We start from the raw sequence: 24020 nt of genomic DNA, 5'->3' as shown, positions 1-24020 counted from the left end.
GGATGCCCATGTGATGCCCCCTGATTGTTGACAATGGTTGTATAATGTTCTCTGGTGGCCAGGGTGGGTATCAGGCTGTTGGGTTTCTGAGAACTTCCAAGTGTCATGTGGAAAGCCTGTGTATTTCAACAAGCATCCAGTGTTGCCTCTGAGTTCACCTTAGCCAGTGGGGCTCACCTTGGCCATGTGCAGCTCACTTTAGCCAGTCTGGGTTAGCAGAGGCCAGGTCTAGGGAATTCCAGTTTACTCATTTAGCCAAAAAGTATTTATTAAGCATCTGCTTGGGACCAATGCTGGGCACTAGGGATTACGCCCTGAAGGAGGCAGATGAATAAGAACGTTCTAGATAATAGTCATAGCTGGGAAGATAATAACCAACTAATGTGGTCAGAGAAGGCCACTCTGAGGGGGTGATGCTGGAGTTGAGACCTGAAGGATGAGAAGGAGAGGCTGTGGGAAGACGATGGGAACAGTGCTCCAGGCAGAGGGATCCACGAGTGCAAAGACCCTGAGGAGGGAAGGAACTTAGAATCCGTGACAGTGAAGGGGGCTGGTGGTTGGAGTGGATGAATGTGGAGAGGGGGCAGGCGAGGGGGCAGAACCAGCCCACAGGGTCTTCAGGGGAAGGAGGTGACCCAGTCTTCCTTCGGAAAAGCTCCCTCTGGCTGCTGTGTGGAGAACTGACCGTTGGGGGCTAGGGTGGGAGCAGGAGACCAGGGAGGAGAGGAGGGACGTGAAACGTGATGGTGGCCATTCCAGGAAGAGCCGAAGGATGGAATGGGCATGCCTGTGGGAGACTGCTGGTGAGATCAGGGGAGGAGAAGGTTGGTTGGGTGTTTGCCAGGTCTTGTCTGTGGCATCTGCAGGGAGGGGGTTGGGGCTGTCTCTAACCCTCCCAGTTCCTAGGTCCAGAATGTCTCCCAGTCCATGGAGGTCCTTGAATTGCGGACGTACCGTGACCTCCAGTATGTGCGCAGCATGGAGACCCTCATGCGGAGCCTGGATGCACGCCTCCGGGCAGCTGATGGGTCCCTCTCGACCAAGAGCTTCCAGGTGGGTCCTTCTGGGTTCAGGTCAGAGGTCAAAGGAAGAATTGGAAATGATGCCCATTTTTCTGAGAATGGGATCACATCTGGGAAGACTGAGGGTTGGCTGGGATCTAGGGTCCAGTATGGGCTAAATGTCAAACATAAGGGGTGAGGTTATGGGTCAAATATTGGGGTTGTGTCTGGGTCAAAGGTCAGGAGTAGGGATCAGTGACAGTTCCGTCCTGGTGGGCAGGAACTGAAGGACAGGATGACGGAGCTGTTGCCCCTGAGCTCAGTCCTGGAGCAGTACAAGGCAGACACGCGGACTATTGTGCGCCTACGGGAAGAGGTGAGGAATCTGTCCGGCAGCCTTGCAGCTATCCAGGAGGAGATGGGTGCCTACGGGTATGAGGACCTACAGCAGCGGGTGATGGCTCTGGAGGCCCGGCTCCACGCCTGTGCCCAGAAGCTGGGTATGCCTTGATTCTTGACCTTGACCCCTGACCTCTTTGCCCAACCCCAATACGCAGAAGCTAGACAGTTTTGACCTCTAACTTTTAAACTTTGACCCTTAACCTCCCTTCCCAATGCCAAATATAGGCCCCAAAGCTGAAAATGGCCCTGACCCTTGACTTTCAGTCCCTCACTCCCAACTTAACTCCATCTTGGAACCAGATCTCTGGATCCACACTCACCCCTGGTCCCAGCTCTTTCCAATCCCACTTCATCCTTGCTCAGCCTCCCTTGGGCTCTTTCTATGCCCCACTCCCTTATTCCCCCTGTTCTGCCTCCCAGGCTGTGGGAAGCTGACTGGAGTCAGTAACCCCATCACCATTCGAGCCATGGGGTCCCGCTTTGGCTCCTGGATGACTGACACGATGGCCCCCAGTGCGGATAGCCGGGTGAGTGACTGTGCTCATTCCAGGGGTCAGAGCCTGGGAGGGACATAGCCTGTGGCTGCTCGTAGGTGCCTGGTGACTTCACACCAATGATTCTCTTGTAGCCCAAAGTGTCTTGGGATCTCCAGTGCCCTTGGACCTCCCATTGCCTGCCTAGTGACTACCAAGCAATCAAGGGCCTTCTAGCCCTATGAATCCCCAAGTCTGTTGACCGATGACTGTATAGAGACTAATGTTTACTAGTACTACTGACCAGCTTCCAATGACCACTGACCTTTAAGTAACTACCTAGCAATAACCAGTGCCTTCCCAGGACTAGGGACCACCCCCCTTCCCACATCCAGCACCACTCACTGACTGCCGGTGGCCTCCATGTTCACAATTGCCCATCATCTCTGACCCACAGGAACCATCCATCCATGAAATGCCCGGTGATGACACTAGTGACTGGTATCCTTGCCATGAGCATTGGCCTCCCAGGGATTCTGGTGGTTCAACCGGGTGGCTAAGAGCTTGGGTTTGGGAATCAGACTTGGATTTGCATTTCAGTTTCACCAATTCTTAGTTGTCTAAGGTTCCTTAATGTCTCGGATACTCAATTTCCTTATCTTCAAAAGGGCTGTGATGATGTCGGCATTAAAGCTTTTAAGCTGTGTAGCCCAATAACCAGCCCTAGTAAGGGCACTAGGGCTAATGAACATGCTAATAAACACTCTGATGAGTGGTGATGGTGAAGAAGATGCTGATTACAGGCCTGGTCATCTTGTGGCCACAGGGGCTACCATGGGCAATGAATTCAAGTGACCTCTCATCATCGAATGGCTGTCCAATGACCAGTAACCATCCAGTAGCCAGTGACCAGTGAATCCCGGTGAGACCCCAGGCACTGCAATTCCCTGATCCTTGGGGACCAAGCACCACCCATTTAGTGTGCGTTTTAGTGGCACTCCCTGATCCAACCAATGATCCTAGTCACTGGGACTATGACAGGTCATGAATGGTCACTGGTCATCCCATGACTGACTAATGACTACTTAGTGACTGGTGGCCCTAACGACCACAGTTGATTCCTGAGTGGTTGCTGGAGACTTTGGGTCACTGGCAGTAGCCCTCCAGTGACCAGTGGCTCTCTTGTAGGTCTGGTACATGGATGGTTATTACAAGGGCCGGCGTGTCCTGGAGTTCCGCACTCTGGGAGACTTCATCAAAGGCCAGAACTTTATCCAGCACCTGCTGCCCCAGCCGTGGGCAGGCACAGGCCACGTGGTGTACAATGGCTCCCTGTTCTACAACAAGTACCAGAGCAACGTGGTGGTCAAGTACCACTTCCGCTCCCGCTCCGTGCTGGTGCAGAGGAGCCTTCCGGGAGCCGGTTACAACAATACCTTCCCCTACTCTTGGGGCGGCTTCTCCGACATGGACTTCATGGTGGATGAGAGTGGGCTCTGGGCCGTGTACACCACCAACCAGAACGCAGGCAACATCGTGGTCAGCCGGCTGGACCCGCACACCCTGGAGGTCATGCGGTCCTGGGACACCGGCTACCCCAAGCGCAGTGCTGGGGAAGCCTTCATGATCTGTGGTGTGCTCTACGTGACCAACTCCCACCTGGCCGGGGCCAAGGTCTACTTTGCTTACTTCACCAACACGTCCAGCTACGAGTACACGGACGTGCCCTTCCACAATCAGTACTCCCACATCTCCATGCTGGATTACAACCCCCGGGAGCGGGCCCTCTACACCTGGAACAATGGCCACCAGGTGCTCTACAACGTCACCCTCTTCCATGTCATCAGCACTGCTGGGGACCCCTAGAAGGCCATCAGGGGCCCTTTCTACTCTGCCTGTGTCCCTTCAAGTTGTTCGGTCTGTCGTGCCCCGCCTCCCCTCCTGCCCTTGTTTCTCTGACCCTGCCTTTGGCCCAGCTTTCCTTCTCTGCCTCTATTTCTACTGGTGCATTTTCTCAGTGTTGTCTCTTCTCCTTCATTGATCTGATTTTGATACTCCACTTGCCATTCTGCCTTTTTATTGATGTCACTGTCTCTTTGTTTTTATTGATCTGACTCTCCAGATCATTCCCTGTCCCTGCCTGTCTCTTCCTCATCCCTCCCTCCCCTCCCTCTTTGCTTCCCTCCCATTCTCTTCTCCCTCTCTCTGAACCCTCCCTCTTGCCCTCCAGGGAGTTGAGTGCATGGATCTGTTTCTTTTTATTTTTATTTACACCTTTTCTTCCTGGGTTGCCGGAATAAACGGGACCTTTGACGTTTGATGCTTCTGTTGCTGTGTGTGTCTGGAAGGGGCAGAGGAGGCCTGGAGGGTAAGCCCAAGCCTGGAGACCCATCCCTGTTGGACCCCAGTCCCATATGCAAAGCTTTGTGAACCAGGGCAGGCAAGCCCAGCAGGCGGGAAGGCCAGGGTGAGCCCTTTGGGGAAAATAGGCAAAGTTGTTTCCATCGAAAACAATTTGTTTAAAAGCAGTTTGATCCAAACACCCGAGAATTCTGTCACAACAATGAAAACAGGCCTCAAATGAATATTCTTCGTTGTTCATTTTTTCACTCATTACTCACTCTGGTGCATTGCTGAGCCCTCTGGCAACTTTAAAAAAAAATTTTTTAAAAAACAATTTGGCCACTTTTAAGAATTTGGGTATGAGTGGGTAGGACACAGTTGAATTTCTCCATTTTCTACTCTTTTTGCTTTGTAATTTCAAAGTCATTTTATTTGAGTCGCACCTGTTCTGCATTAGTAACAAAAGCTAGAAACAGCCTGCGGGTGCAGTGCGCCGTCCGTTGAACACACCCACACCTGGGTCCCATTAACCTGGAAGGGGCTTGGTCAGGCATGGGCCCGCCATAGGGACCCAGCTCTGAAGGGGAAGGATGGGAAAAGCTAGGAAGTATCAGAGACAGGAAGGGGTGTGGGAAGGATGACGTCAGGTAAAGACCTGAAGTAAGATGAGGCCAAATCCTCAGGAGCCTTTGGTGATAAGACTAAGGGGGAGTAGCTGCGGGGTCACAGAAGGAAGGGCGGACGAACTTTTTTTTCAGCCAGATCCCTAGTAGCCTGGGTGAGACAGTGCAAGGAGAGTGGGGAGAGTGACCTCTGGGGCTGCCGATTGGGAACAAGGGTAGTACTGTCCACCACAACATATGGGCCCCGCCGAACCCTCAGCAGAAACATTGTGCAGAGCCTCACTGGCCCAGACCCCACCCACCCCACGGAGGCCACAGAGGCTGTGAAACCTGCTCCTCTGGAAGGAACACCCTCTCCCCACCAGCTCTAATTAATGACCTCCCTGATTAAATCATCTCCGGGAACATAGGGGCCGCCTTATGAAGGAAACCAATGAATAATGTGTGTGACTGCCTAATGCTCTCCCTTAAAACCAATTTTTAAAGAAATCAAGAAAAGCAATTAATTTCCATTTAAATTAACAAGTTGACATAGAAAAAGAATCGATTCCTGGGTAAACACGTTGCTAGGCACTTTGCTCTGTACCTGCTTAAAAAGAAAGGCACAGGGCTGGGACACGCCCGCATGCCAGCCCTCTATCTATTTGGAGGCAAATCTCCAAGCTGAGCATGGGGGGCAGGTAGGGCATTGTTCTCTGATGCGAGTTTTCCCAAAGTAAGGTGGGGGACTGAGAGCTGCTGAGTTCAACAATCTGTCTAAAATACACAGACTTGGAGACTCACATGAGGGTGTGGGTGTGTCTGTCACATCTGCACGCCAGTCCTCAAATGGATGCCACAGGCACTTGGCATCATAACCACCTCCCCTCTCACAAGGCAGGCCTAGTGCTCGCTCCTCACACTGGATGTACTTTATGGAAACACAGCTGACCCTTGAACAACACGGGTTTGAACTGTGCGGGCCCACTTGTGTCGACTGTTTTCAATAAATACAGTAAATGTGTTTTCTCTTATGATTTTTAACATAATGTTTTCTTTTCTCTCTAGCTTACTCTAAGAATTCAGTATATAATACGTGTAACATACAAAATATGGTAATTGACTTTATTATCATAAGGCTTCTGGTTAACAGTCGGCTGTAAGTAGTTAAGTTTTAGGGGAATCACAAATGTGGATTTTTGACTGTGTGAGGGCTGATGCCCCTAACACCTGCATTGTTCAAGGGGCAACTGTATATCCAACCATGCAAAGGCAGGAATACTTCCCCCACCCCCTCACTGTGCCAGGATCCCCCGCCAGTGTGTTTTAGGCCACCCTCTGCTAGCTCCGACATCCCCTCCTGCACGTGTACCCGGTCGTGTTGGGAAAGTACTGCAGCCCATCCAGTGGTGGTACCTGGGCTACCGGGGGTTGAAGGGACCTGAACTGGCCCTGCCCTGTGGCCACAGAAGCCTGGGCTGGTGCACAGGGAAGATGAGTGGGGTGGGGTCTGGCTGGGAGGGAAGACTACACTATTGCTGCCATCCTGTAGGCCAGGGATTTATGGCCCCCTTCTGGGAAGGAGGGGGTGGGGGAATGGGGAGCAGGTGAGGAAAGGAACAGCTACTGAATCATGAATCAGCCCGACACTGAGTGGGCTCTGGGGGCATGTCTGTCTAAGAGCGATGTTTTGTGTTTGTGTTTTGGCTGCTGCACAGCTAGACAAAGGAAGGGGTGGGGAGTCCACAGAGGCGGGGGATCAGACCTAGACGGGGGTGGGACACTCCCAGGGTTGCACTGGACACATACCTAGAGACAACCAGGTTACATGGCCATATGCACACGAGAGTGAGAGCGAAAGCAAGAGAGACAGACAGACACATGGATGCCCAGTGACAGGAGTACCACAAAGACCATTTCCCTGCCAGCCAGAACAGGAAAATACACACCCTTCTCTCTGGCAGCCTCTTAGCCACCTGGGAGCCCAGGGACACCTTCTCTGTGTCTTTGGTGTTGAAGGTGAGGCACAGGCCCATTCTTCAGCAGCCCCTCCACCCTGAAGCAGAACTCCGCAAACTCTGCTGCCCTCCTCCCACCCCCGTCCCGCCCCACACTCATTTCTGATCCTTCCCAGAAGCACTACTGGGCCAGGAGGGGGGCGACTGCTCCCCCAACCCCACAGAGCTGTTGGTGCAAATAGTGGGGCTGCTCACTGCCTGCCCTGTAGTCCCCACAGGCGGTAGAAGATTCTGCCAGGAGGTGCAGCCCCCAAGCCAGCTTCCTTGGCTGCCAGAGCTGAAATTCATTAAACCTCCCTAAATGACAAACGCTTCAGCAGGCAGCAGGCAGACTGACTGCTCCAGAAACCTGCCAGATTGGAGTCCACCCCAGTGACTGTTTGAGACTCAAGCCATTATAGTACAGATTTGGCCCTGGGGTCTTCCTTTGGGGTCAAGCCAGCACGGCTTTAATTTGCTCAGGTACCCAAGCCCTGGTAGCCTGCCATCCCCATGGTGCAGCTGGTCCCCGTGAAGAAGGGGTGGCCAGAGTGGGCACAACCACCTAACAGACCCATAAATCCCCAGAATGAACTTGGAGCCCCAGCACAGGCGCTGGCACAGGGGAAGCTGTGAGTGCGGGATGGACAGCAGGTGGGCCACATCCACTGTGCTCCACCTCCCCTCTGGTACAGGATTCCCCTCTGCTCCAAGACAGCCCCTCCCCCAGTGTTCCAGCACAGGCCCTCCCTAGCATCTGCAGAGGCGGCAAGACCCAGGCACCACTTGCCAGCAGAGCTTGTGGTGTGACAGGGAGGCAGGCGTCAGGGCATGGGGCATCATTCATTCTAACTGGGTGGCCCATGTGTGTGTGTGTGTGTGGGGGGTGGCAGCATGCAGAAAGCACCCACAACAAGGGGACTTAAATCTGGCTCTCCAAGGATCCCCCATAGACCTCCAGCTCCACCTGACCTGCTGAATCCGGAGCTGTGTGGTCAGGGCAGGGTTCTTGCATTCTAACACACCCAGGCTTGAGGACGGCTGGTGCCGAGCAGCGCCCTGCTTCCCTGGAGTCGGTGCTGGGATGGACTCCTGGAGGACATCCTCAGGCCTGGGACGTGGAGGCTTCTGAGGGAGCAAGACACTAGGGGTGGCAGGACAGGCCTACACCCCCGACAGTGCCCCCCGTCACCTCAGCAGGGAGGAAATGAGACACAGGACGGCAGAGCAGCGGTTCCAGGTTTAATGGAAGGTTCAGAGGGTGCTGCACTGCTGCTCAGCGGGCCCCAGGCAGTGGCAGCCTGAGCCCCAGGCAGAGCATTTGCTTTTTGCAATTTAATAGAGGAACATGGCATAACCAGAAACAAAGTGAGGCCCTCCTACCCCTGTCTGGGACCTGGGGGGACAAGGGACAGCTCAGCTGACAGGGCCTTCCCTTTGGGACAGGTCACCCTCACCCCCTGGGTCTGGGAGCTCTGGGAGCCTCCCCATACTGCTGCCCTTCAGAAGTCAGTTCCTAAAGAGGAGGGAATCTGGCAGGGATAGCTCCAACCTGGGGCAGACAGGGAGCCCTGAATGGTGCAGAGCCCCTCTCCTAGCCATTTTGGGAACAATAAATACTGTGTGACATCAGCAAGGAGGGGCGCCCATGCTTGGCTGGTGGCAGTAAGCAGGGTCTTCGGGCCCAGCCACCCCGCCCCCGTCCCACCCCACAGGCCAGGCCTGGGCCACCTGCTCCCTCACTCCGTGCGCAGGATGATGTGGATGCCGGAATCCGTGAACACAGGCCCGCTCATCTCCCCCGTCCGAAGTGCAAAGGAGGCATCTTCAAATGGCTTTTGCATCTGACCTGGGGAAGCGTAAGGGATGATGTGCAGGGGGTGGTCAAGACCTGGCAGAAGCTAGGACCAGGCAGGGCAGCCAGATGGGGCTCCCACCTGCGCCCTGCCTTGCACTCATCTAGGTTTATGGCCCTGTTACAGTGCTGAGCAGCCCAGCTGGAGGTGGCAGGGCCATTAAAGAGGCCCCAGGAAGCCTGAGGACAGCATGAGGGATGTCAGGCAGAGCTGCTGGCGCTGCTGTGTGCTTAGAGATGCATTTTAGTGATGAATTTGTCTCCCTGGGCTCAGTTCCCAGCCCCTGCCATGTCATGTCTCACCTGCCTCCTGGGGTGGGGAGCAGCTCCTTGTTGGTTACCCCATACCCCTCACCCCACCCTGAGTATCTCAGGGATGGAAAGGAGGACAAAGAGAAGAGGGTGGTGACCTGGTCCCCTCTGCTCTTCCCTTCCCACTGTCCCAGACATATAGGCCTAAACTCAGGGCTGCTGATCTGACCAACCCATCCTCCTCTCACCTCTGGTTCCCACCAGTAAGGGCAGGGTGGAGGATTCCGGGAGACTACCCTGGGGCTCTCAGGGAACCCTGCCTTATCCCTCCAACAGGGGGAGAAACAAATGGCAGCTTGGTGGGTCTGTGATGGGGAAAAATGTGCAAAGAAACACACAGAGTGACTCCCCAACCCAGGATGGAATGACATGGGGAGAAGGCTCAGTCACCCCTGTCCCCCACCAGCAAGGCAGCCTCTGAAGCCTAAGGGACTGTGCTGCCACCTGGTGGACCCCGAAGGCATGTGTGGCAGGGGCCATGCCATCCATCCTCCACAGGCCCGGTGGTGCCCATTATTTGCGCACCTCTGCTGAAGGCACCCAGGTCTCCCCTGGCCTTGGCTGAGCTGCAGTCACTGAACTGTGAAGCCAGAGATTCAAAGTCCTCTTCTCCCGACTTGATCTTCTGGATGTAGCCTGTGGACACACATGACATGAGGCTCACAGGAGATCTCCACGTCAGCAGCAGGACGGACAGGGCAGAGGGCTCCAGATGGACGGTGGCATATCATTCAGGATGGAGCTGTGCAACCTCCATTCTACTGTGAGTGTGTACACACACACACACACACACCCCACACACAGGTGAATACTCACCACCCCCACGTGCTAACACATCCATAAATGCCTTCTCCCTGCACATGTGTGCTGAGCCACGCCTGGAGCCCCAGGTGTCCCTGAAGTGGTGCCTTCCACGTGCATGTGCACCGAGACCCTGCAGGAATTTCAACAGCCTTGCCAGTCCCACACCCCGCTCCTAACACCCCCCACCCCCCACAAATATAACAGGAACCTAGCATGGTCCCCTCCCACCTCCCACACATACTCTGAGAAAAGCTAAGTCCAGGCCCCACAGGGGAGGACAGCAGGAAACTGGGCAAAGAGGGATGCTGGAGACTAGGGCCCTCTGAGAGCCTCCAGGACAGTGGTGGGAAACTTTTCTAGAATCCTCTAGAAGGGTAGGAGACCAGAGTGTGAGCCCACCTCTGCCAGAGGAGCCAGCTGAGTCCTCAGCCCCTGGGCCTTAGTTGTCCTCTCTGTCCAAAGCTGGAGGAAGGCCTGGGTGGCCCACTGGGGCATTGTGGAGAGACCCCCGGGAAAGGACACGTGTCATTCCCATGGACTATGGCCCCAGAGGCAGCTGACAAGGCTGTTTTCCCAGCTGCCCTAACAGGGTGTGTTGGCAGAGCACCATATTCTCTGTGTGGCCCAAACTGTCCCCACTAGGTACTAATTTCCTCTGGACAGAGAGGGAGGCTGGGGCTGAGAGGAAGGAAAAGGGCCCCAGCAGAGGGTGCTGGGGGCAGCAACAAGCATCACTGTGACTCTCCTTTGGGTTCAGAGCACAGGGGACCCTTGTGTGCAGGTAGAAAGGAGCCACCAGCTGCTCTTTTGAGTCCAGGCAGGAGCCCTTGGCACCAGAACCTATCCCTCCCTCCCTGAAATGCCTCTGTCCTGTGCTGGCCAGCTGCCACAGCACGTGAATGAGTGCCCCTGCCAGCCTCCTCCCTGTGCCCACAGGCTCAGCCACAGGGCACGCTCCCACAACATCTGGCCCCAGACCTCCACTCCAGCTGGACCTGCATGGCCTTCATGACCGCCCCTCTCCCAGGGACATTCTCCCTGAGGCCTCTGGGGGTTCCCAGGGCCATGTGCCCACCTGGCTCAGCAATGGGACACCAGTGCACATCAGATGTGAGGATCACCCTGTCACACCTGCCAGGGTTTCTGCACACCACTGTGATGCTTTGACCGCTGCTCCTGTCTGACCCAAACATGGCTGTGACACACCTGCCTGGTACCTGGCTGAGCCTCACAGGAACACTGCAGCTTCATCTACCTGGTACTCTGAGGCTCAGACACCCAACCAGAGCCACCTGCCTGATGCTGGGCTGCAAACCTCACCAGGCCCATCAGCCTGTTTCCTGTTTGACCTCAAGGTCACTGTCACCTATCTGCCAGGGACCAGTTAAAAAGGCATGACTACGACTACGTGGCCATCACCCAATCACTGCACATCACAGCAGCCACTGCACAGTATCCTGGTATCTGATCTTGATACTCCCACAAACATCCTCATCACCCGCCTTCCCCATGTCCCTGTCACAGGGGTCTGTTCTTGGTGACAAGGGAACCTTCAGATCCTTATGCCCCTCAGCTCAGTCTTATACATTCCCCACCTGACGTCCCTTGCAGGCCTGCCCTGCTCCTCTTGCCCCCTGTCTATCTGCCACCTTGGTGCCCATAATGCCACCCTTACTTGGGTATCTCCTCCCACCTAAAGCTTGCCTGCTCTCTTCTGGTCTCACCCAGGTGGCTTCCTTAAGACCTGGCTGCATGAGGTGCCTCCCTGGGTCTGCACTTAACACTGTCCTTTTTGTGCATCTGTGACTTGCCTCACACTGGGAGGACAGGGGCTGGGTCGGACTTGCTCACCTGGCACTGTACACAGAACAGATGTTCACTAATGTTGAAGGAATTCATGAATGAGATAGAAACAGGCCACAGGGAAGTAGAGAGCTTCTGCCACTGAGCTCTCCAGGCAGAAGTGCTGAAATCTCCTGCTTTTTCTGTGAGCTTTAGGCCCAAATGCTAAAGAGGCGGCAAGAAAGGAAGTATAAACCAGAGCTGCCTGGCCTTTCCCCAGCAATGTCCTGGCCTCACCTCACTGTGTGTCATCAAAACAGCGCTCATCCAACCCTTACCCAACAGAGCTCCGGCTAGGGCACTGAGAGCTAGGCAGACCAGGGTGGCCTCTCCGGGAGCTCCTAGTCTGGAGCAGGCCCCCCCGCCCAGCTTTGGGGAGTTCAGGAGCCCTTGAAACAGGAGGCACAACAGAATGGCATCTGCTCCTGCTGGCAGATCACGACATATCCTGGAGGCTGAGGAGGGTGGACTCTGAACCTGAACTGCTGCGTTCAGATCCCAGCTTTACTGTTCCTGAACTGTGACCCTGGTGGGTGACTTTTCCCCTTGGAGCCTCACTTGCCTGACCTGTAAAACGGGCTAATTAGCAGCTCCCACCTTGGAGAGCTATTGTTAGGAGTGAAGAAGTTACTGCTGGAGCAGGACCTGGACCAGAGCAAGCCCTTGACAGCTGTCAGTCCCCATAATATAGACTGAATTGTGTGCCCCTAATTCATGTTGAAGCCCTGACCCCTCAATGTGACAGTATGTGGAGATGGGAGATGGGCCTTTACAGAGGTAATTAAGGTTAAATGAGGTCACGAGGGTGGGGGCCTTGATCCGATAATTAGTGTTCTCATAAAAGACACCAGTGAGCTCCAGCTCTCTCTCTCCATGGGGGCACACACAAAGGCCATGTGGTGACACATCAGCAGGCAGCTGTCTATGAGCCTGAAGACAGCCCTCACCAGAAACGGTCAGTCAGAGCCTTGATCTCAAATTTCCAGCCTCTGGAACTGTGAGAAATGAATCCCTGTTGTCTAAGTCCCCCAGGCTCTGGTATTCTGTTATGGCAGCCCAAGCCACACAGCAAAATTACCTAAAGGGAAGTGAGTGAACAAATGGGGTGGTCTCTGACCTTAAAAAGGTCTGGAGACAAACAAGGGAAGAAACCTTGACAGGAAAAAGGTGACAAGGCTGAGTTCTGTCATCCCAGAAGACCCGAGATCCAGCAGGAAGGGCCCGAGAGACACAGACCCAGCAGACCGGAAGGGAGTCACTGACCTAGGGCGGGGGACTTGACCAAAGGCATGCACTGACCCTCGATCCTGGGTGTGGGTGTATTTGGGGGGGTACTGTTGTTCACACCAGGGCCTCCCTGAAGCCCTAAGCCCTGGGTGTATGGGGGCAGAGGGATGGAGAGCAGGTGGGGAGGGCTTCTCCATGGCCTGGCCTCCTCAGACAAGGACACTGGCAATTCCAGGCAGCCAGTTCTTGGATCTCTGACAGCCCCTGGCCACAGCCCAGCAGCTGCAGAGGAGCCGGTGCTGAGAAAAGGACCATCAGCAGAAAACTTGGATGCGCTGGTTCTCACTGCAGGCAGCCTGTCCCCTTGGGGCAACGGGGAGCACTGGCTCTAAATGGATACTGGTGGGACTCCAGACCAGGTTGCCAGCTACGGATCGTGCTGCCCAAATCCTCATCTCCTGATCACCTGGAACAAGCCATGACAGGGGGAACATTCACTTTCAGGGGAGAAAACAGGAGGCCCAAATGCCCTAAGCTTGCTGACACGGCACCACAGCCTGCATCTCACTGCTCCCTCCTAATAACCCTGAAGGAGGCCTGGCCCAGCCCCATCTCAGTGTCTTGGGATGCTGAGGCCGGAAGAGGGAGATCACTGCCCAAGGTCAACAGAGGGTCTGCATGCTGAGCCACTGGCCTTCTGCATCCTTGCCCAGAGCTCTTCCCATTAGCCTTGGCCCCCCACCACACACGCTAAATGACTGAGGTCAAGGCTTCATCATGTAGAAAGTGAGTGCCAGACACTGAGCCCATTGCTCTACTAAGCACTCCCTGGATTTTCATGGCCCTCTTGTCCCCGTTTTACAGAGAAGGAAAGTGAGGCTCTGAGAAGGAAGACATTTGCTTAAGGCTACACAGCTGGCACCAGCGTCCATCTCTGCGTGACTCTAGGGCAGGCCACACTGGTTCCAACCTTACCCTGTCCCTTCTGGATTCTGCCTCCTAAATCTCTCTAGAATCTGTTCCACCCCTCCCACCCACTTCCAAGTTCAAGTCACATCATTTCTAGTTGCAATTCCTCCCACAGCTTCTACCAGGCCCTCCGGCAAGGCAGGCATGCCTTATCTTTTCTAACCCTAGTCTTCATCCACTTAAAGTTAGGTCCCAGGGCCCTGCTACTTACTGGGAGCACCCCCCACCCCAGGTAACCCTCCCCAAGATCCAAGCTGACCTCAGCCTCTCAGGCTCCCACCGCAGTGTCAGCCCCACCAGACACTCACCTGTCCATCCTAGAGATAGGCGGAGGCATCCTCATTGCCACTCCCAGGCAGTCCCCACAGCCCATTTTCCTTCCAAGACATGAGATCTCACTGTGCCCACCTGCCTTAGCCTCCTGCCATCTCTTGCCAAGAGTTTCTGCCTTTGGTCTGGCTGATCTGCTAAATCCAAGCCCTTTACCTGTTGCCTCCCCGAGTTCTCTTCCTCTGGCTCCTCAGACTGAGTGAGTCCCTCCCCAGACTGCACCTCTTCCCAAGTCCCCTCTACTAGAGGTAGTTCCACTTGCCACTCTATCTCAAATACCTGTTACCTCTTGCTCACTCTCACGCGGTCCAGAAGCCTCGGAATGGAGACCACTTGAGCTGGAGGACCCGAGACGTCATCTCAAGATTCTCTCTGGGCTTTCCCCACCTACTTCCTCCTTTTCCCCTGGGGCAGACAACCCCCCACCCCCACTTTCCCTCTTCTCCATCACTCACAGTTGGTCCCAGCCAGCCTGGGCTCTGGACCTCCCAGCTTCCCTGGACCTTCACCGTCGAGCCACACAGTTCTGAAAGCACACCACTGCAGGGCCCCTCTCTGGGTCACACTTGGCCATGTGTTTTCTGCTATCACCAGGAAAGACCCCAATTCTTTGCCTCACTCTGGGCCCTCCTCTGCCTGGCTGGGACCTGCCCTTGAAGGCTCTGGTCCCTTTTCAGTCCCCTGCACAGCCTAGCCTCTGGCCTTTATTTCTGTAACTTCCTCCGCCAATCATCCTTCTCGCTTCCTGTTGGTTCTTGAAACAGTGTTGTGAGTGCTAACATGGGCCAGGCTGTGTGTTGGGTGGTGGAAATACAGTGGGAGACAGATCCAGTTCCTGCCCTCACAAAGCTCAGGAGGAGAGATTTTTAATTTGCCGTTAAGATTCTGTGCAAGAATTCAGATCCTCTACAATGCTGGGAGGTATGAGGCTACAGGTGCCATTAATCATGCCAGACACCATATGGATGTGTGTGTGCAAGTATAAGAAATATCCTACAGGCCAAGTACTGGACCAAGTGACATGATGGTTAAACAACTGACTGAGTGCATACTCTTTGCCAGGCCTGTGCTAATAACAAGCATAGTCACCGTTAGCAGTTTTACTCGCTGCCAGGTGCTATTACTTGTGCTTTACTATATTAGGTTGGAGTCCTCACAACTTCCCTATGGGGGATCCTGTTAGCATCACATTAACTTTAGAGGTGAAAGAGATTGAAGCTTGGAGATGTTAAGTAATTTACTTAAGGTTACACAGCCAGGACCTGGCAGTCAGATAGGAATTCAGGCTGTCTGGGCATGGGTGAAGGACCAGTTACGTGGGGTAGGAGCAGCCACGGAGAGGTCTGGGGTCTCTGGTGGGAGAGGCTCAGTGGATGATGAAATTGCACGGAGGTGTAGACCAGCACTGTCCAACAGAACTTCTTGCAAGGACGTAAATGTTTTATATCTGTGCTGTCCAAGGTGGCAGCCACTAGCCACATGTGGCTACTGCACACTTTGGGAGTGCGGCCAGCACCATTAAAGAAACAATCTTTACACCCTGGCTAGTGTGGCTCAGTGGACTGAGCACCAGCCTGTGAACCAGAGTCACCAGTTTGATTCCTAGTCAGGGCACAAGTCTGGGTCGTGGGCCAGGTCCCTAGTATGGGGTGTGTGAGAGGCAACCACACACTGATATTTCTTTCCCTCTTTCTCCTTCCCTTCCCCTCTCTAAAAAGAAATAAAATCTTAAAAAAGAAGTAATATTTAATATTACTTAATTTTAATTAATTTAAATGGACATAGCCACATGTAGGTAGTAGCAGCCACACTGGACAGCTCTCAGTCAGGGTTCTCCCAACAACAGCCCACAGGCCAAAGCCTGCTATTTTTGTAAATAGAATTTTACTGGCAGTATAGCCACGTCCATTTGTTGACATTTTGTCTGTGGCTGCTATCACGTTACAAAGCTGAGCTTACAGAGTCTGTACCGCCAGCAAAACCTAAACTATTTACCATTGGGCCTTGTAAGAAAAAGTCCGCCAGCCACTGCTCTAGCAAGGAACAGCCTCCTCTCCCTGGACAGAATAAACTTATAAACTGCTGGTCAGCCGTGTACTGCTGCTACCTTTCCAGCCTCTTGTATGGGCCCTTGTATGTGCTGCAGAACCCTGCTTGATGATATCAACAACCATTCCCACCGACTGAGGGCCCACTGTGCACCACGCACTGTCTTATCCCGCTTGGTTTTCACAACAAGCCTCAGAGGCAGTTATACGACAATGTCCGTTTTATAGAGGTGAAAAGTGAGTCTCAGGGAGGTGACTTGGATCCCCCAAGGTCATAGAACTTATAGGGGCATATACACTACCTGAACCCAGGCCTGCCAGCCCCCAAGGCTGGGTCCTTCCACTCCTACAGATGGAAAGAAAAAGAAGAGGTGGCTGCGTGGGCCATGCTCATGTCATATACAGGCACTTCCATGTTGGCCAATGCCACACCTGACAGCTGAGCAAGCTGGGGCAGAGGGTCTGGTATGATTTCTACAAGGCTTGCTCTGGCTCCCTGGGGGAGAGAAACCCCCCTCCCCCCAGACCCTGTGTCCAGCCCTGCTCACTGTTGATCAGCTCCAGGGCCTCCTCCTTGGTCCGAGTGATCTTCTCTTGCCTCCAAGACGAAGGACGCCGTGACTGGCTGTGCTTGACCAGCAGGTGTGAGCAGCGGACCCTGGTTGGTTCCCCCTGTCCATTTTTGCCGCCGCCACTGCTGTTGCCACTTGGCCGCTCCCACTGGCTGGCATTAGTGATGTGATTGAAGTAGTACACCCGGCCTGGAGGGAGAGGAGGTGGGAAACTCAGCTGGGCCTGCTCACAGGACACCACCCTGAAGTCAGAAGAAGGGACTGGCCTATGCGATGCCATCATCCAGCCAATCCACTGCGTGCCTACCTCGTGCCACAGGCCCTTAGGGAGCAGATCGGCACCAGTCAAGCAAATAAGACATGGTAACTTCAGTCACTGATAACTTTGAATAACCCAGGGTGACAAGAAGCCAGGGTGGGGGAGATGAAGTGGTTCAAAGCATGCACTCAGCAGCCAGACCACCTTTGCAAGTCTGGCTCTGCCCCTCACTCACACTGCATGACCTACCTTCCCCAGGCCTCCGTTTTCTCACCTATAAAATGGACACACAGTACCTGTCTGTTGGGTTGTTGTAAGGACTAAATAAGTTCCTATCTCTAAAGTGCTTAGAATAGCTCCTGACACACATTAAGAGTGTGATAGCAATTACTATTGCTATTTTATAGACAAGAAAACTAGGTAATGTTTCCTGAGTGCTTACTGTGCCCCAGGCACATTATGGCGAGAGGCAGGAACTGTACCCAGATATCACACACCACAGCTCTGCTCTTTCCCCTACAGTATACTGTGCCGCACAAAGTGGGCCCAGCACCACTGGGGGCCAGATGTTACCCAGGGACTGAGGAGAATGGAGTGAACACCGCACACAACTTGAAGTGGGAGGGGCCCAGTAGAAAAGGGGTGTCATCCCAGGGACCCAGAGTTTGCTGGGGGTTATATGGAAGACTTGTGGACAGCACTTGTGAAGGGCTGGGTGCCACACCTGAGGAGGACTGTCAGGGTCAAGCCAAGCAGAAATGGCAGGACTGGAGGGCGCCCAGAGTTGAACAGAGCATCAGGTTTATGCCACAGGTCAAGGCCACAGGCCAGGGCTAGAATAAGGTGAGTGAGAGCTGAGCCACTGATGGTCTCCAAAACGTTAACAATGGACTCTATCTCCCTGAAAGTGGTGATGAAGTCACGAGGTGAGGCCATCAAACTTCCCGGGGTTAATGTGGAGCATGGATGAGGATGTACACCAAGTGCTCACCAGAGTGCCTGGCGTTCAATAAACCAGAGTTATTACTGCGACTATGATTACTGCGGGCAGTGGAGTAAGATGCAGAGACCACTCCTCTGCAATTTGCAGTGACAAGGGCATGGGGCTGTGGAGTCAAACTGACTGGGCTCTAACCCAGCCCAAGCCCCCCACCCCCTCAAATGAATGACCTTGAGCAGGTTCCTTACATTTTCTGGCCTCAGTTTCCTCACCTACAAAATGGAAATAATGGCAACCGACTTCCCAAAGTTGTGGCCATTCAGAGAGAAGAAACTTAAAACGTTTGGCACAATGACTGGTGCTGATAAAAGTGCCCTGTTGTCGACATTATTATTGTAGATGAGCCTTAAACCGGACCAAAGAACAAGAGCCCTCGTCAGGCAGAATAAAACCATAGGCTCAGTATTAGGTGTAGGTGGCAAGCGTGGTAGCAGGGGTAGGTTGTGCATGCGAGGCTGGGCAACACCCTGGAGCCACGCCCTGAGCATGAGCTTGGGGTGTCCTCTCCCAGGGGTCACCCCCCAGGACCAGCAGGGTGCAGAGACGTTCCCCAGCGACATCAGGTGCATCAGGCCGAAAGATGTCAGCCAGATCCGCAGGGCCAGGGCCATCGCCCGGAGAGATGCCCTGGGATCATCCCCCTGGCCGCCCCTCCCCGCAGTGCGCTGGGCCTCCCCGGCCCCGTCCCCGCCTCAGTTTTTTCCGGCTTCCCAGCTCCAGAGGCTCGAGCCTCCACAGGACGGGCCGGGGCCATTACCCGGAACGACGCGGAGGAGCCAAGACCCCCACGGGAATCAGGCGGCTGCGCCGTGCCCGACGGGCGAGCTCGAGTCTTGCTTCCGCAGCCCGCGCGGCCCCGCCCCAGCCCCGACCCCCGCGGCACCTGAGCTGCGGCTCATGCGCTTCTCCCAGCCCAGCGGCAGCTTCTCTTCGTCCGCCATCTTCCCTCCTGCTGCAGCGCCTGCTCCGCCTCCGCCGCACCACCTCTGCCACCCGCGCCCTCCCACTACCGCCGCCTATTGGCTAGTAGCGCTTAAACAGAAGCCTGGCAACGATACTCATTGGGCGCCTTAACTGGGTTTCTGGCTTTCTATTGGGCAGAAGCGAGAGTAGGCGTATCCTCCCCGCCTTTTTTTTTTTTTTTTTAAACCTGAGCCACGCCTTTCTCCTTTCCTCTGCTCCTTTAGTGGTGAGGAAGGGATACACTCCCGCCTTCTCAAGGCCCTTTGGCAAGCTTCAGAGAAGTCTCGACCCGTTCTACGCGTCCTTAGCCACAGAATCCATCTGATTGGCTACTGCAGCAGCAATTCCCTTCTTCCTAAACCATTTCCAGACGGCCGCAGACCCCCACGCGGAAGTGTCTGGCTGGTGTAGAGGTAACGGCAGCCGACGGGGTAGTTCGGAGAGGCGGTAGTGCCTTTGCTGTTGCCGTAGCAACGCAGTTGCCTTGGTGATGAGCAGCTAATAACCAGAAACCTGAATTTGGCTGCTCCATCCTCCGTCTTCCCACCTCTTTCCTCTAGTTTCCTCTCAGACTATTCCACCCCCTTTTATATTTTGTCAAAGCTAACCCTTTCCCTATGTCACCGATCCAAACACCTCACACGTTGGCACTTTGACACTTTGGAACCTGCTCACTTCACTATTTTTCTCTCAAACTGACTTTTACCTCCATCCTGATGACTCGTGGTTGTTGGCACTGCCACTCAGACGGGGACATGGGAGGAAGTGCAGGTGGGAGGAGGATAAGTTCAATTTGACTCAATTTAAAATGGTGTCTGCAGCGCCCATGGGATACTGAGGAGGTGGTTGGGGACCCAGGGATGGAGATACATATGGAAGTTAGACACTAATGGGGGAGAGTTCAAATACAGTTCATCTATAGCGTGGACCCTCATGTTACCTTTAAAAAGAATGAGGTGCAGTGACATGAGAAACAGGGAAACTTGTTCACAAGAAAGTAGAGACAGGATGCAGTAGAAGGTTAACAGCACTCAAGAACCAGATTGCTTGAGTTCAAGCCTGGCTCCACCATTTGCTATGACCTTGAACAAATTACTTAACCTCTTCATTTCAGCTTTCCCATCTGTAAAATGAGGATAAGAAATAAAATATATTTCATATATACCTTGGATGTAAAGATTAAATGAGTTAACTTATATATAACACTCGAAACAGTGCCTGGCCTATACATAGCAAGGATGTATTTGCTGGGTGGGAAAAAGCAAATCATAGTCAGCATAGCAATTATAGTGTGTAGAAAAGCATAACAAATCAATAAGTAGAGTTACTTAAAATAATGACATCATCCCTGGCTGGTGTGGCTCAGTGGACTGAGCGCCAGCCTGTGAACTGAAAGATCGCCAGTTCGATTCCCAGTCAGGGCACGTGCCTGGGTTGTGGGCCAGGTCCCCAGTTAGGGGCACGTGACAGGCAACCAATGTATCTCTCACACATTGATGTTTCTCTTCTTCTCTTTCTCCCTCCCTCCCCTCTCTCTAAAAAGTAAATAAATAAATTTTAAAAAAAGGAGTGGGCCAATGACCCTTGAGACACAATTCCTTTTTAAAAAGATGACATCATTTATGGAAAGATATCAAAGCATTAAAAGCATAAAAAAGCAAGCTGCTGAGCAGTATCAGTATTAGAGTATGTACAATTGCCTCAACTGTAGACAATTGGTTTGTAGACAAAAACTATAGGTTTATATCACAGAAAGCTTCTGGATTCAATCGAATGTTAATGACTACCACTGGTGATACAGGTAAAGGAAGAAGTGAGCAACTTAAATATGACATTTTGATTTTTTACAGGGATGTATTAGCATAATAATCTTTTTTAAAAAGATAATTTTAGACTTAGGGCAGAGTTGCAAAAGTAGTATAGAATTTATATAGAATATAGAGTTTCACATATGCTTCACCCAGCCTTCCTTTGTATTAGCATTTAATAACAGATGCTAATAACAAAACAGGGGTTCTTAACCAGAGGTGATTTTGTTCCCCAGGGGACATGTGACAATGTATTTTTTAAAAAGATTTTATTTATTTATTTTAGAGGGAGGAGGATGGGGAGGGAGGGAGAGAGGGAGAGAAACATTGATCAGTTGCTTCTCATATGCTCCCCAACCGAGGACCAAACCCACAACCTAGGCATGTGCCCTGACCAAGAATTGAACCAGTGACCATTTGCTAGCGGGAGGAAGCCCAACAAACTGAGCCACACCTGTCAGGGATTGACAGTGTCTTCACATTTTTGGTTGTCACAAAAGAGGGGAGGGAAATGTGGGTATTTAGTGGGTAGAGGACAAGGATGCTGCTAAATAACCTATAATGCACAACCTCCACAACAAAGAATTATCCAGCCCAAAATGCCAACAGTGCCAGAGCTGAGAAACTCTGCCATAGAATAACAAAGTAAAGATCAACATTGGTACAATGCTATTAGCTAAACTAGACTTAAATCCACATTGTCACATCTCCTTAGTCTCTTCTGTGACAATTTTTAGGTCTTCCTTGTCTTGCACGATCTTGATGCTTTTGAATAGTAGAACAGCCCTGATTTTGGCGTTTTGTCCTGATGGGGTTTGTTGGGTATTTTCTCATGATTAGATTGAGGTTACACATTATTGGGAAGGATACCAGAGACGATATAACCTCAGTGCATCATACCTAGTATGTGATGTATTCCTGGTTGTACTAAGGTATCTGTTGCTCCAATAAAAAATTGCCGCACAATTTATTGGCTTAACATTTATTTTCTCACAGCTTCTGTGGCTCAGGAATCCAGGCACAGGTTAGCTGGTGTCAGCAAGGGTGGCTGTGGTCTAATATGAAGGCTTGACTGGGGCAGGATCTGCTTCTAAGCTCTCTCCTGCGGCTGCTGGCAGGATTCAGTTGCTAACAGGATGTTTGTCTGAAGACTGCAATTCCTCGCTGGCTACTATTTGGGGTGCTCCCCATAAGGCAGCTCACAATGTTAGCAGCTGGCTTTCATCAATGAACAAGTGAGAGAGCAAGACAGAAGCCAGTCTCTTTGCAGCCTCATCTCAGAGGTGACATGCCATCACTTTTGCCATGTTCTATTTGTTCAAAGCTAGGTCTAGCTTATACTCAAGAGGAAGGGAATTACACAAGGGTGTGAACACACAAGGACGAGGGGATCATGAGGCGCCACTTCAGAGGCTGCCTACCACACTTGCAACCTTCATTTTGATCATTTGGTTAAGGCAGTTTCTGAACTTACTATTGTAATGAATAAATACTTTTGAGGAGATACTTTGAGACTGTGCCCTTTCAACATGCCTTCCTCCTTTTTGTTTGGGCACTTCCTACTTCCCGACACCATAAGATGCTCCATGCTCAGCTGGTATCTTCCCTGCCCCTAGCTCTGGAAACAATCACTTCTCCAGGAAACCCTGGCTTCTTTCATTGGAGAATGCTACTTAGACACCAAGACCTGGGTGCTGGGCATGCTCATTACTAGTGGGGTGTCACTGCTTCTGGTCCCTCTAAGTGGAAAAAGCAAGGAAATAAATGTATACACACATATATGCGTTTCTGCCCTGTCTGTATACGTAGTAAATAAAAACCATGTCCACACGGATGCCTCCAGCTCTAATCCAGTCCCACAGGGTTCATTCTAACCACACCCTTCCACTTACCGTTCCTCATTTTATTTGTAACTTCTTTCTCCAGCAGTGAGAAACCTGGCTCTCATTATCTACAATATATCTATCCATTTGCTCAACTGTGTGGATATACATGTACAAAAGTTTCAGAACTGATAAATCATACCCCTGTGAGGAACACATTTACCAACTAGAGTAGTGTTTTTGCACACTTTTTGTCCATAACGTTCTGGTACCCCATCATATACTACTTAAAATTTTTTTTCTAAGATTTTATTTATTTCTTTTTAGAGAGGGGGAAGGGAAGGAGAAAGAGAGGGAGAGAAACATGTGCAAGATCCATCAATTGTTTCTCACACACCCCCAACGGGGGACCCGGCCTGCAACTCAGGCATGTGCCCTACCCTCCAGTTCACAGACCAGTGCTCAATCCACTGAGCCACACCAGCCAGGGCCCCCATCATATACTTTTCCCAAACTTAGGTCAGCTTTCGTCCTCAGCTTCTTCAGTGTAGTCATGTGATTCATCTGTAATACAGGCAAATTCATTTGATGGCCTGCATTCCATCTTTCTTCCTACATCCTTCTTGACAAGTGAAGAGTTCTGCATCTACCACCATAGTGCCCTCAATACTGCCCTTTTATGTTAAAAAAAAAAAAGCATAACAAAAATCAACTAAGAATACTAATTAAAAAGAATGGGATATATAATTTATATGGAAAGATGTCAAAAGCATAAAAAAGCAAACTGCATGGTATGAGAATATTACAGAATGTATAATTATCCCAGCTGTATAAAAACTATAGGTTGTTTTTCAGAAAATGTCTGTATTCACTCAAATATGTAAATGACTTCCCCTGATAGGAGGGGTGGTTTAATATGAAACAATTTTTAATATAACATCTGAATTTTTTTACAAGCATATATTAGCATAGTTATCTGTTAAAAATAAAACTGAAGTTTACACTAATGCACTGAAAAAGTCCTGACCCTAGGAGACTGGAATGAGGAAAGGGGCTTTGCTTTTAGTGTGCACTTTCCTATGCTGATTTGAATTTATAAGGAATCACCTTGTAAAGGCTTTCACGTAGTTTATTATTACCTTTTTTTTTTTTTTGCTTTACTTCAGGTTTTATGTTTGTTAATTTTTTATATATGTATTTATCAAATTTATTGGGGTGGTAATGGTTAATAAATGGCTGTCATTCTTTAACTCAAAAGGAGTTAAAAAATTTTGGTGTGGGGTTGTATTTTAATGGACAGGTAAAGGGGAGATTGAGCTCTAAGTGTAGGAAGAGGAAGGGTACCAGAGAACAGACATCTCTTAGGGACAGGAGGGAAACCAAGAGGTGG

The 24020-nt window shown here is 51.9% G+C and overlaps 2 protein-coding genes across 4 annotated transcripts in view; one reads left to right on the top strand and one right to left on the bottom strand.

The window, feature by feature from the left end:
- The window catches only part of OLFM2 (olfactomedin 2), a 67068-nt gene extending 62526 nt beyond the window's left edge, over positions 1-4542 (top strand). For 2 of the 3 annotated variants that reach the window (XM_045192589.3, XM_045192590.3), the window contains exons 3-6: positions 907-1053; positions 1282-1501; positions 1824-1930; positions 3065-4541. In XM_045192589.3, the coding sequence (XP_045048524.1) occupies positions 907-1053; positions 1282-1501; positions 1824-1930; positions 3065-3742 (1152 nt within the window). In that variant the 3' untranslated portion in view covers positions 3743-4541. Of the gene's footprint in view, positions 1-906; positions 1054-1281; positions 1502-1823; positions 1931-3064 lie in introns of all 3 variants that reach the window. The other variant, XM_024557029.3, reaches the window with a different exon arrangement.
- Positions 4543-8047: 3505 nt separating this feature from the next.
- Positions 8048-19054, bottom strand: PIN1 (peptidylprolyl cis/trans isomerase, NIMA-interacting 1). The gene is made up of 4 exons (XM_053911560.1): positions 18920-19054; positions 16754-16966; positions 9511-9621; positions 8048-8667 (listed from the first exon to the last, which is right to left on the bottom strand). The coding sequence occupies exons 1-4, from the start codon at positions 18975-18977 to the stop codon at positions 8558-8560; spliced, it is 492 nt and encodes a 163-aa protein (XP_053767535.1). The 5' UTR covers positions 18978-19054; the 3' UTR covers positions 8048-8557.
- Between the last annotated feature and the right edge of the window lie 4966 nt (positions 19055-24020).

Source organism: Desmodus rotundus, chromosome 9, assembly GCF_022682495.2.
Source record: "Desmodus rotundus isolate HL8 chromosome 9, HLdesRot8A.1, whole genome shotgun sequence".
Lineage (NCBI taxonomy): Eukaryota > Metazoa > Chordata > Mammalia > Chiroptera > Phyllostomidae > Desmodus > Desmodus rotundus.
This window is presented reverse-complemented; position numbering and strand designations above follow the sequence as displayed.